This window comes from Anopheles ziemanni, chromosome 3, assembly GCF_943734765.1.
Source record: "Anopheles ziemanni chromosome 3, idAnoZiCoDA_A2_x.2, whole genome shotgun sequence".
NCBI lineage: Eukaryota > Metazoa > Arthropoda > Insecta > Diptera > Culicidae > Anopheles > Anopheles ziemanni.
This window is the reverse complement of record NC_080706.1, coordinates 17,444,688-17,457,524: the sequence shown is the minus strand read 5'-3', so window position 1 is coordinate 17,457,524 and position 12,837 is coordinate 17,444,688. Positions and strand designations below refer to the sequence as shown.

At 42.0% G+C, this 12,837-nt stretch overlaps 2 protein-coding genes across 3 annotated transcripts; both read left to right on the top strand.

Annotated features, from left to right (window-relative positions):
* The first annotated feature begins 3,823 nt into the window (after positions 1–3,823).
* LOC131286550 (uncharacterized protein ZK1073.1) lies at positions 3,824–8,269 on the top strand. Of its 2 annotated transcripts, XM_058315516.1 has the most exons (6): positions 3,824–3,921; positions 4,794–5,076; positions 6,588–6,599; positions 7,501–7,613; positions 7,690–7,852; positions 7,935–8,269. In XM_058315516.1, exons 1-6 carry the CDS (start codon positions 3,839–3,841, stop codon positions 8,172–8,174), a joined length of 894 nt encoding a protein of 297 aa, XP_058171499.1. In that variant the 5' UTR covers positions 3,824–3,838; the 3' UTR covers positions 8,175–8,269. The 2 variants fall into 2 exon arrangements, with proteins under 2 accessions (XP_058171499.1, XP_058171497.1); XM_058315514.1 differs by lacking the exon at positions 6,588–6,599.
* Positions 8,270–10,993: 2,724 nt separating this feature from the next.
* Positions 10,994–12,392, top strand: LOC131284241 (uncharacterized). The gene is made up of 2 exons (XM_058313094.1): positions 10,994–11,178; positions 11,249–12,392. The coding sequence occupies exons 1-2, from the start codon at positions 10,994–10,996 to the stop codon at positions 12,390–12,392; spliced, it is 1,329 nt and encodes a 442-aa protein (XP_058169077.1).
* Positions 12,393–12,837: the final 445 nt, after the last annotated feature.

Below are 12,837 nucleotides of genomic sequence, written 5' to 3'. Positions count from 1 at the left end.
TCAATTTAACTTCTATTCGAACTTAACGACACTATGAATCTTACACTTTTAATCGATACACTTGATCCTTTGCCATAATTAATATCTTGCTTTACATTTACATATTTTTAATCGTTTTTATATTTTCTATAATTCCAAAATAAATTCTACTACAATATATTACATAAGGTATATTACACAAATATGAAAAAGGTTTGATATATGTAATATAAAAATATTAGTTTTAAAGTGACAATTTTAGCAAAAAATGTACTCAAACAAGTATCCTTGAAGACTTTTATGTTTGATTGAGTAAAAACTGGACAAGCAAACTAAGTAGTACACATAATATATCCTTAAATTGTGATCAAATCAAAGTTCTGCGATAAGAAAAATAATTGTTTCAGCTTTGTTGTTTCAACAAAAAATACTGAATTAAATGTGATTAAAAAAGTTGCGTTAATTCAAACTCGCGCTCTTCTTAAATCCGACTGTGTATCCTCTGTGCTGAAAAAAAAAACTCCCTAGAAGTAATTGGAAACAAATCAGCCGCAAACTACGATATGCTCGACTTAATGAAACGGCTATAATTGAAGTGCTAGCAAGGACACAGGAGACCGCCAGCAAAGTGTATTCGTGAGCCGCGTATGCGTGTGTGAGAGTGTGTGTTATTTTTGTTCCGTGTTCCCTTGGTCGCCTCAAGACAAACAACAAAATTTCTTCCACTAGCCTCGAGCGCAACAAGTGTTGAGTATAGAGAAAAGGTACCAGAAACATCTTACGTTCCAGCGAACGAAAGCCGTTTGTCGCCGCCGGACCCATCCAGAACCGTCCCGCCTTCCATCTCCGGATCGGTTCCCTTGGCAAACACGTGCCACCTGAGGATCCCAGGGAAAAAAAGGAGGAGAGATAGAACAAGCGGGAACACACACACACACATTCCTTCCAGCTCAACGGCCTGGCCATCGATTTATGTGTATGCTTCTAGAATGGGACGCCGGGTAAATGTACAAAATATGGTTTACGGTTGGTGTTTGGTGAAATACACTGGACTGGTTGACATTACAATCACTCTCCATTCATTTCTTATTCATCCATCCAACTCTTCGAAGGACAGCTACACGAGGAACGGGGGAAAAAAACAGAGTGACGACGGCGAAATAAGCCCGCACAACTCGGAGTTCTTTCCCGTCGCGCTGGCCATGCAGATACAGACATTATGTCAAAATGGTCGTTTCGTTTCGAAACAATGGTTCCGCGCGGGGTCGGCCAGACGATGGAAAACCGGAAAACCCGGATCGTGGGCAACGCCGATATGATTTGAAAACTTGAATACACACTCGATCGTGTCGGCGAGCGGTTCGGTTTGCGTTCTGTACCGTCCGGAAACCGTCGCTTTCGGATTGGTTCGATCCGGTTCATGGATTATTCATTCACTTTCTCAACAAATCCTTCCCGCAGTTCCGGTAGCACCGTTTCCAGGAAGGAACAGGTATCCGGATGCCCGCTCCCGCTCCTCCTCCCTCCCCATGGCGGATGTTCTCTGCGCAGACTAATCGTCGTCGTGGGGAAGTTTTCATAAATTTACAATAGTGCCATTCCGCCGGGCAAGAATTATGGGGACTGCTACCACTGCCGGCAGGAATTGGATTGGGTTTCACGCCTGCGAGCGGTTTTAATGGAATTGTGCCATTTTCATTTCGCCGTTTCCGCCGTTAGCGCTGACGTTGGGGGGGGAAGTTTAACTGCCATGCCGAACCGAACGGGACGGTACAGTTTCATCCAGCGTCCGGAGAGGAATGTGATGACGGATTGTGTTAATTGAATGCGTCCTTCACGGGTTGTAGGGAATTGGTCGTTTGCGAATAGTTGTTTGTTTTGCCATGCAAAAGTCATAAACTTATGTTGCTGGTATTAATTTTCCTTTTCTGTTTTATCGTCCATGGTTTACAAGGTTGACGATTTGAAAAAAATATTTACTTTTCGATCTTTTCCAGTATCGGTGACTACCCTTTTTTATTCAAATATTTGCTTCATCTGGCTGACAGACAATAATCAGGTGTTAATCTAACATCAAAGGCTCTTCTTTTTGCATTGAAGTACAAGGAAAAAAGGTTCCAAAAAAAACGGGAAACAAATCAATAACCAGCTTGAAACGAGCTATATCGCGCTCCTAAGATAGTAACATATTGTTCAACGGCAATATTGGTTCTCGTTATTATCCCTCGGGATCTGGATGAGTACTTTATCTGTTCTGTCCATGGATTTACCGTTTCGATTCGAAAATCCAGCAAGAGACCGTCAACATATGGGACACGGGAAGTTCGTTTGATGGGATGCTTATTCGGATATTTCAGATTCATTGGAGTTGATTAAACTTCTTTTAAGTTAAGAATTTTTCTTTATCGTCGCAATTATTTTAACTGTTTCGTTCGGTGTGGTAATAACTATTATTTGTTTTCTTATTTAATTCACAGCGCTATGCAGTTAATACGGAGAAGAGTGGTGAAATCATCGTCACAGTGCAGGTAAGCGAACCACGGATTATTTTTTACTATTTTATTTTCAATTTCGGAGCATATATAAATAACCAACTTGCAGAAACTGTGTTGAACTTTCTTGTAAAACTTCATACAACCGAATTATGTGACATATTTACGCACCGGTAGCTTTGTGGGATATTTTCATTAGGCCGAAAAGTTTCCTCAAAACAAACTCACACTTCGACCTTTTTTACTGTTGCTGTGATTCCACCCGAGTGCCTGATTTTAATAATAAAATGTGTTTCTAATTTCTTTTGTAATTAATTTAATTTCGAACAACCTTGTTTGAATGAAACTCTCACCAACTTCGAGCGATATCCTTTTATCTGAAGTTTCCACATAGCTTTTTGACTTTTAAGATAATGCAAACTGAGGAGAGTGTACAACGGAACATACTTTCTGTCCAGTTTTCGTCCAGCTAGGAATGTGTCGGTGGCCAGTGAAAATGTATATTCCAACTCGGTTGCTCAACTGTCACGTAACGATCAGCTCGTTTTTCACAACTTCTTAGCGGGTGTAGCTTAGTGTTGTTTTCCTTTGTCCGGAAACTTTCCCATTGGAGATGGAAAACTTTTCCCGTGACAGAAATAGTAACCGTCGGTACGGTATGTTGATGGCCGAGCTATTGTTGTCTCTCCTTTACGTTTTATATAGTTTTCGGCTCGATCAACGGCAGCAATGGCAGTTTCACTTCAATCTCTCGGCTTTCCTCCGTCTGATAATGTGATGGTAAAGCGAATGGAATGCTTAGGCAAAAAGTTTCGGCACAAATGAATAAACTTACACCAGCTTGTATTACTTAGTTGCGCTCCCACGCTCAACTTTCTGTTGTTATTTTGTGCATTGCATCAACGATCATCGTTTCTGTTTCCTTCTCCAAAAGGCTCTGATCCAATGCGGTAAATTTTTACGATTTACATTTCACTTACCACCTCTTTCTAGTTTACTGACACTTACTGCCGTTGTAGACACTGACCTGGATTTATCGTTCTTCTCTTTCCCTTTCGCGTACGCAGGGCGATCTTTCACAGCAGGAAAAGCGGGCCGTCTTCCTCACCGTGCACGATCTGGGAACCAACCGTAAGTAGGGCATATGAAAGGGCCCTGTTTTCCCGGCAGCTCCACCCTGCGCCCGCAATCGATATTGCCAGGGACTGGAGAAGCTGATACCGGAGCCGGTCCATTAGAAATTGATACATAAAGTTTTCTCATATTGTATTCGACGTTTTTTTTTACCGCTTGTACACACGCCCTGTTATCTTCTTCCGCACCACGCCGCAGATTCTTCGTTCGAGGAGTTCGTCAACAGTGCGTGTATGATTGAAATCAAAGAACGGTCGTGCTTCATCCACATCGATGTGCCCGGCCATGCGGATAATGCTCCCAATTTGGCAGACTCGTAAGTATTTTGCTTAGATCCGGGTAGAGGGATGGGCAGTGGGGGTTTCGTTCCAGGCGTGACGCAATAAATCAAAGTTCACATGATTAACAGCTGGGGGTCGCCGATGGCAACGAGTGCTAGGAGAAAAGGTCGAAAGGAATATCAAAAGTTTGCTTTTTCCGCTGGGATGTTAAACAAATAAGATACTGTTTGTCAATAAGAAAGGATCAGTTCTGTAGTTTGGTAGCGAGGCAAAACAAATTTACAGAAACATTCCGGCGTAGAAACTGATTAAACACCAGGCGCCTCCATCGCCCAAATGAAAATGGAGGCGCCTGGTACATAAGCTTTTTTAACAGTAAAAATATTCAACAAAAATTAGTATGAAAGAAACCAAGGCATGCAACTGTCCACTATGTGTAAAACTACTACGAATGTATTAGAAACTAAATACATTCTTTTTAAAACTAAAATTTTGAGACAGGAAAAATAAATATCAATCAACCCGACCGATTTATAACAAAAATAGGTTGTAAAATCTTATCAATAACGAACGAGATGGAATGAGTTGTTCTTATTTTCAGCTCGTGCATTGCGACTCGGTTAAGCGTCTGTTTATTATGATTTGAAACATATTTCATTAAACGACTTTATGTAGGAATAAAGCAGCAGAAGTTATTGTTGCATCCGCTGCATCTCTTGTACTTGTTCAAAATCTTCTTACTCGGGTCTGTTTTCAATCCTATGAAAATATTCGTATCTTCTCATGCGTCCTTGATGGACATTTCGCAACATCTGCTCCCTTCCTTGGGAGTGATTGCAACAGGCCCATCCATTCACTTGCAAACAATTGAAACTGCACCTTGTTCGGTGTTCTCTTCCACTTCCAGGTTCCAGTTTCCGTCGCTGCAACTGCTCGGCGAGGAGCTGATCACGGTGCTGGACTTCCTGCACGTGAAGTACGTGATCGGGCTGGGCGAGGGGGCGGGCGCGAACGTGCTGGCCCGCTTCGGCCTTGCCCACCCGTCCCGCTGCCTCGGGCTGATCCTGATCAACGTCACCGGCTCGGCCGCGTCCGTGCTGGACGTGTTCAAGACCAAGTTCATCTCGTGGAAGGGCGACGAGGTGGGCCAGTCGGCCGAGGACTTCCTGCTGTATCACAAATTTGGCTACGTAAGTACCGTTCCGAGCTGCCAACCACCCCATCATTTCGCATACGATCATTAAAGGGTTACTTTAGATTTGGTATTTTTTCCAATTCTTTATCAGTGTCGTCGTGCACGAAAGTTTAAAACTCACCACCGTTACGGCCAACGTACCTTTGAAGCCACCCTTTTTGACTTGGCTTTCGATGTTTTTTTCACACTAGACCAGCGGGACCGAGTGACGTGGTCCTATTTTAATATCTAAATGTCTATTTAACTTTTGATTTTTTTACAAATTTACACTCCCCCTTATGAGTGATTGTTTTTAAATCATTTATCAACTTTCCTCCATCCATTCATGTTGGGCTGATTTCAGCTGAGCGTAGTGTTCAAACTCGATTGGGACTTTTCCCATGAGAGCGAAAAAAAAAAACAAAGCAACCTGCGACGCGTGACGGCAAAGCGTGCTGTGCAACTGTGCGTTATGTTCCGTTTCCGTAATTTCAGCGCCCTCTGGTGTTGAATCCATGTCAACCTCGATTGACAGGTAGAACGCTGCGGAAATGGAACGCAACGTATGCACGTCGCTTCCTTCTTGACGGCGGGTTTTCGTTCGCAATTCAGGTTGCAGCCGCCACGTTTCCGCTTTGCTCAGCGTGGGGCATATGCAGGGTGTTGGTAAAATCATTATTATCATATCACACACTCAGCCACCGGCCCTCCCTTGTCTTCCTACCAATTGCGCAAACGAAACCCAGTGGCATTCATAATAATATCTACTCCGCACCACGTGTCATCGTGCAGGCGCACGGAATGAATGATGATGCTGCTAACAAACATGAAATTAAACATGATTCTTTTCTTTTCTCTTCTTTTTACCTCACCCACTCATCACCGCCTCTCTCTTTGTCTCGCGTTCCGTCATTTCTGACGCACCGTTCCCTGGTTTTCGGTCGGGACTTATTTTTGCATTTATTTCACGCGGATCGTTGCTCTGCGATTATGCTCCGTGACGGTTGTGTGTGTGTGTGCGTTGTTGTGTATTATTTTCTTTTCGTTTTTTTTGTTACGTTAATTTTGTTCATTTCTCGCCGGGCGCGTGCAATGTCGTGGCATCAAAATGTTGGTGGCACCGAATTAAACACGCACCTCTTGACCGATATTTTGCTGCCGATCCGCTTCTGGTTTCACAACGCGTGATTGTTTGGAATTTTCGCGGTCATGCGTGCTGATCCGTGTTGATTATGTTGGCATACAACAACCACATTATTTCCTTTAACTCGTAATTGTCCGTGCCGGTTGAACGATACTTTTCGTTTTGTATTTTGTTTTTTTGATCCAATTGAAATACAAATAACCCCCATATATACACACACTTACACACAAAAACACCTACATGCATCCAAATATACGACCGACACAACGTTCGAACTCGACTGCATCCCGATATCCTGCATCCTGGTGACACAATTCCGTTCTGTTCTGTGCAACGTCCAAACCGATCGACAAAATACACAAAATAACATACAAACCGAACAGGTCTTCTCAGAGGTATTTAGTGCATTCAGTTTTAGCTTTGTTCTGACTAGGCTTGGCTCACACGTTAGGATTTATCCTTGCTTTTCCTCGCGGCTGTCCGTTTTTTTTTTTCGTTTTCGTTCGTTGGTGGTGTATGTTATTCGTTCCTAAATTGATAAACTGTAGCTGACCTTCGTTGCTCCCGAGAATTGGCTGTAGAGCACTTCGGCAAAAGTGCGAAGGATAAATTACACACAAAATCCGCTTCGATTTCTTTACACTGGCTGGAATGGTTTGGTTCTTTCTTGCGCGTTGGTTGGTTGTCAGTAGTTTCCACTGTTCGATGTTTAGAGCCTCTAGTTGTACATTGATGTTGTTAGCTTGTTAAGTTTAGGATGAAAATGCCGAATGAAATCGGCAAAAGTACATCAAATAGATGCCCTCTACGTCTTGCTGTTACCTTCGAAACGGGATATAAATATTGGTTATGTTAAAAATGGAGGCACCTCTTTCACCTCAGAGTAAAGACCCTTCATGTTGAATCCTCCATTCGATGTTGCTAACAATGTCCCGAAAAGAGGGAAATAAAATGAAACCATTTAAGAAACAATAATTCCATACTCAGGTGAACATAATATCAAGGAATACTTAAAAATATGTGCCTAAAAATCCTCATAAAGCGATTCTTCCTTTACATAAACAGACACAGCTGAATGGTTTGTACAGTCGGTGTTATGTTTAGGTGTTGCACTACCTTTACGCTTTAGTTCTAGTTTGTACCTAACATTAAAGAGAAAACCAAAAACGCTGTACTATGGCGCCACGTAGTTCTTTCTACCTTTGTTGCAATTTTCCCAATGCCAAAGCTTTTCTAATATCAGTTCCCTTTCTCTCCACATTTGCGGACCAACCAACCGAAACGTTCACAAAACAGCAACTCGTTGGCGATAATCCGGACAAGGAAAAGATCGTATCCGAGTTCCAGAGCCGCCTGCACAGCTCGCTGAACAACAAAAATCTCAAGCAATATGTTAAAGCATTTATGTCGTAAGTAAAGCGCGGTATGTAAGGCAGTTGGAGTGTTATGACTGACGCTGTTGTCCTTTTCCCTTTCGACCGCCAGGCGCAAAGATCTGCCACTGAAGAACTGCAAGGTCGATTTGCTGCTGATCACCGGCATCATGAGCCCGTACGCCAGCGTCGTCGAGAAGCTGTACAAGGATCTGAACAAGGAGAAGGTCACGCTGCTGAAGGTGGAACGTGCCGGGGACGTATTGGCGGATGCGGTACGGAGCGAATGACCTTTTGCTTTTGCTACTCAACAAGACTAACCCTCCTGTTTCCTTTTACTCTCCCTCCATTCTGCAGCCAGCCAAGGTGGCCCAATCGATCCTGCTGTTCTGCAAGGGCCAGGGTCTGCTGACGTCGGTGGCCATGCCCGGTGTTGACCGTAACCGCGCGTTTTCCACCAGCTCCGGCGGCTCGGCCGAGGGGCCCACCGGTGCGAGGCGTTTGTCGCGTGGCATGTCGATGGAGGACTACGACAAGCCGAACATCCGGCGACTCAGTGTCACGATCAACGAGCAGCTTCCACCGATCAAGAAGTAGATTATCCAAGCGGGCGAAAGACGCGAAGGAGGCGAATGTTAAGGTGTCTCATTTTATATGGCCACTCGTTGCGATTTTCACCGTGGGCGTTTAAAAAGGAACACGCGCATACCGAAGAATGAAGAAAACGCTTTGTCATATATACCGATATGTAGAAAAATACAATGTATCACATTCGCTAATCGTTAGAATTTTCTATACCACACACACACATACACACACAAACAAAATCGACCATTTTAAGACAGATACCAAACAAAACCAAATGTCTACTTCCTAAAAAAGATAAAAAAAACAGAGGGCGGCTTGTGTGACGACGTACATACAGATATCGATATTAAACCTGGCAATATTTTAAACCACACTTCTAGTACCCCTGGTACATACACAAATACACACACACACACACACACACACACACACGAACCGAGCAATGATAACGGACCTGTATAACCTCAGAGTGTTAAGCAAACCATCACCTAAATGTGACCTTTTTTTCTAAACAAACCAACATGAAAGTGAAACAAAGTAATACAAACATCTACTGTTTACAGTGCACAATTTCGGTAGCTACGGCAAGAGGTGGAGCAGAACATAAATGCACTTAGAGAGCTTTTTTCAGCCACGGTATGTGACGGTATTTTAGGAGGGAACTGAAGATAATCCACTCCATCTCCAGGGCATTGTTGAGCGATCAGTTTCATAGCGATGATGTGTATGATTTCTAGAGCCTATATATACACGCAACTAAATCTAAAGCAGAAGTATATACAAAACTATTTAAAAATGCTACTCTAACGTAACAATTAGCGAAGCGGAAGCGAGGAGAATGAGAAGAAGAAGAAGAAGAAGAAGAAGAAGAAGAAGAAGAAAAAACATAAACACAAGTAAAATAATCACACGTATAGTGAGTAACACGCTGATAACATCCTTCGAATGTTAGACATTACATAACGAAACAAAGAACATTAAACTAAATATAAAAAATATATATATACACAAAACTATATTTTAACTCTTTTTAGATGAATGTAAGAAGCCGTGCGGAAGTATCCTGAGTGACAAAAGCATCTTGAAAAAAAAAACACTCAAACTCAGAACAAGACCGCGACGTTTTCAAAACTTTCTTCTACCCACCAAATGGTTTAACTGGTTTAAAACCATTGAGAAGGTGATTTAAAAAAAAGCCAAAAAACACTAACTACATGCCAATGTAAGCTGGAGGTAACAAGATATTATAAAAAAAAAGAAAGTGAGATTATTCGCCACAGTGAATACTAAAGCATGTTGCAGCTTGAGCATAGGAGCATAAAGCAAACCGCCTCTAGCTTAGTGTAAACGGGGGCGCCACCGGACAAGGCAGAAGTCAAACGGGTGGGTTATTGGAACCTCTGGCGTTGACGCCATCGGATTTGGCGTGCCCGGTTGGGCATCGCTAGTAAATTGGCAATTTGTTGCAACAAGAAACAAAAGAAACCGTGATGAGTAGCAAAACGGGATAGTGCTAATGCAAAATGTGTTCTATTGGTCTAAACTTTTAACCATTATCGATACTGATTGGCAACGGCTGCAATTACAATTTTGATCCCGGTGGTTTATGCGATTGCAGATAAACAAATTTCGTGTATATTGTAACTAAAAAGCTGCAGTTGAATTAAACCCCTTGGCCACCGATTTACGCGACACGGTCGACGAGCTGGACGAGACGATTGGAAATCGGTATTTCGGAGGAGGGATTTAATCCGCTTAGCGGTCGTGTTCATCACACATCTAAAAACCATTAATCAGCCATCATTACCAACCGGAACAGGCAACACTTTCTGAAGCAAGAATAGCATCTTATATTAGTGAAAATATAGTTGACAAAAATTCAATAATTGTGTTTTATTCGGAAACGATTTTAAAAAGCCCAACAAGAATTATGTAACGTACGGAAACCGCAAATAAATGTTGAAGTACTCTTGCCTTCTTTGAGTTTGTTCAGCTGCTGTTCACAAGATTAAGTTTGTTTAGTGGCAATCTTCTTCTAAATAAATTCAAACAACACGAATAGCCCTTTTTGAGAAATATTCAGAAACTAACTGATTTACCCGAGTTTATTCCGAGAACAGTGACCTTTATTTTGTTACAAGAATAAATATCACAGCGTTACCAGTTAAATTAATTTATATTAATATTGAAATATTGAAATGATTATATATTTCTTCCAAAAAGTACGACACCGTGACCAATCATGGCTGATATAATGTATCTAGCTTCAGATTGCAGCAACAGGTACCAGAATGGAGCTCAGAGCTGTTTTATTCACAAGTTCAGGTTCGACTTACCCACCTCTAGCTCAACATTTTCGCCGCTCGGTTTTGGGGCGAATTCGCTCCCAAAATTCAGGCGAAATAAACTTTTCAAAAACAGCGGTTAAAAATGGCTATGGAAAGTCGTGATTGTTCTAGTTCGATGACCTGAAGATGAATAGACCATTCGTTTGAAAGGTTAGATGGTAAATTCGATTTAGAAACTAAACAGTTATTTGCAAATTTACATTTTTTACCTAAATTGCAAATCAAGGTCTCTTTACTTTTCAGTTGTCTTGAATCTATGTACCTTGATTTTGAATTTGACATTAACCCAATGTTTGTAAACATTGAAATCTTCATTTTCTCGTATCATTTTGTAAACATGACGTTATCACCGGTTTCTGGATGATTCGAAGCAATTGACGCAATTTAACTCCCATTATGTTATCTGCCCAGCTTCGTTGAGTAAAGACAACGAGTGACGGTATCGTTCTGCATTCCCTATCAACGACGTTCCTAATAAACATGGAAAACGATCGCAAAATCGCGTTCCTCACAACCGAATTGCCGGCGAAGATCCTACGGGAAACCCCGGAGTTGGACAGCAAGGGAAATTTTTCCGTGGTAAACCTAAGCACTCCAGATCATCTCGATGGATTCATGTCTACTATCCACAAGCTCTCATTTCGTTATCAAAGCCAAGATGGAAGGTGAGTAGCAAAGAAATGGAGTTGCATCTACATGGTGTGCAGCTTTCTAACATGAAACCTTCATTTGCAGTGACGAGCGCACGTTAAATTTAATGGTAAAAGTGATGAAGGGCAGCGATGAATTCCGCGAGGCATCCTTAAGCAAGATCCAATTCACGAACGAAATCTACATCTACACGAAGGTGTTGCCGGTGTTTCGGGAGCTGATCGAAGCTTCCGACTTGGAAATTTCCCCGGACTGGTGTCCGAAAGTGTATTTCGGTGCATCTGGACATTTTCCCAGCTACAGCGACCAGTATGAGACGATTCTCGTCCTGGAAGACATATCCCCTCTGGGTTACATTGCGGGTCCAAGGATCAATCTGGAGGAAGACCATTTGCGTCTGATGATGCGCAATATCGCGTCATTCCACGCCTGTACCTATGCCATGCGTATCCGTGGAGATCCACGTTTAGATGATTTAATCAACGGAATCGTTCCATTAGATTTCATTCATGGTGATAAAATGTTCACCAGTTACGATGTGCTGTTCAAGCTAGGAGTCGATCGGCTTTATCGCTATTTGGACGCCCATCCGGAACAGCTTGACACGGAGAGTTTCAAAGCAGACTTTCAACGGTTCCGCAAAATCTACGGAACGACTCCCATACGTCTGATGCAAAATTTGCTGAAACGAGATGAGGTATTTTCGGTGATTCTTCATGGCGACTACAATCGAAACAATGTGCTGTTCCGCGTGGACACTGATGGGAATCCAACGGCATTGAAAATGTTTGATTTTCAAGAAAACCGATACGCCACCCCCGTAATCGATCTTACTTTTTTCATGTACATGAGTATGACGCAGGAACTACGCGAGCGTTGTTGGGATGAACTGGTGGAAGAATACCACAGCACAATGCTAAAATCCCTTGCTTCCATTCTAAAGGTTAATCTGGACGATCCTTCGTTGGATTCGTATCGTTTTGAACCATTTTTGAACCACTTTCAACGACACGCACTTTACGGCGTCGTGGTAACGTTGCACTTCCTGCCATGGATGATGTGTCCGGAGGACGAATGTGAGCAACTGTCGAATGAATTTGCGCGAGATATTTCTTCCTCGGAAATGGCTCGTTTAACAAGAGTTTGCGGCGGAGAGGAGGTCGACAAGAGGCTTGTGGGAGTTTTGCGGCACGCAAGCAGCAAAGGTTATTTTGATTTTATTAATTGACTAATTCATCTTTGATACCCAATCTATTTTCTATGGCGAATTTATACTCCGTACAGCTCGGGGAATTTTACGAACGAATTTATACAGTTAAAATTAATGAATTTATCGTACGTCTGCTGAAGGCAGTACTTTTAGGCTTTAACACAGTAAAACTGTTTTCTGGACATGCTTTATGTTTATTGGAATAAAGATATTTGTTAATCATAACCTTTTAATTCACCCTTTTTGGTATTATGATTTTTGTATATTGCATTGATAGTTTTAATTTCGAATGTATGTATCCGGGCAAGAACTTTATTCCATCGATAATCCATATTTCCATAGTTTAATATCACAAATTGCCCTAGTACTAAAAACCGTTCTTCAATTATTCTAGTTGTAAATACCATAGCAAAATAGTTATCTATAGCATAAACGAACGAAAACTTTCAACAGTCTTTATATT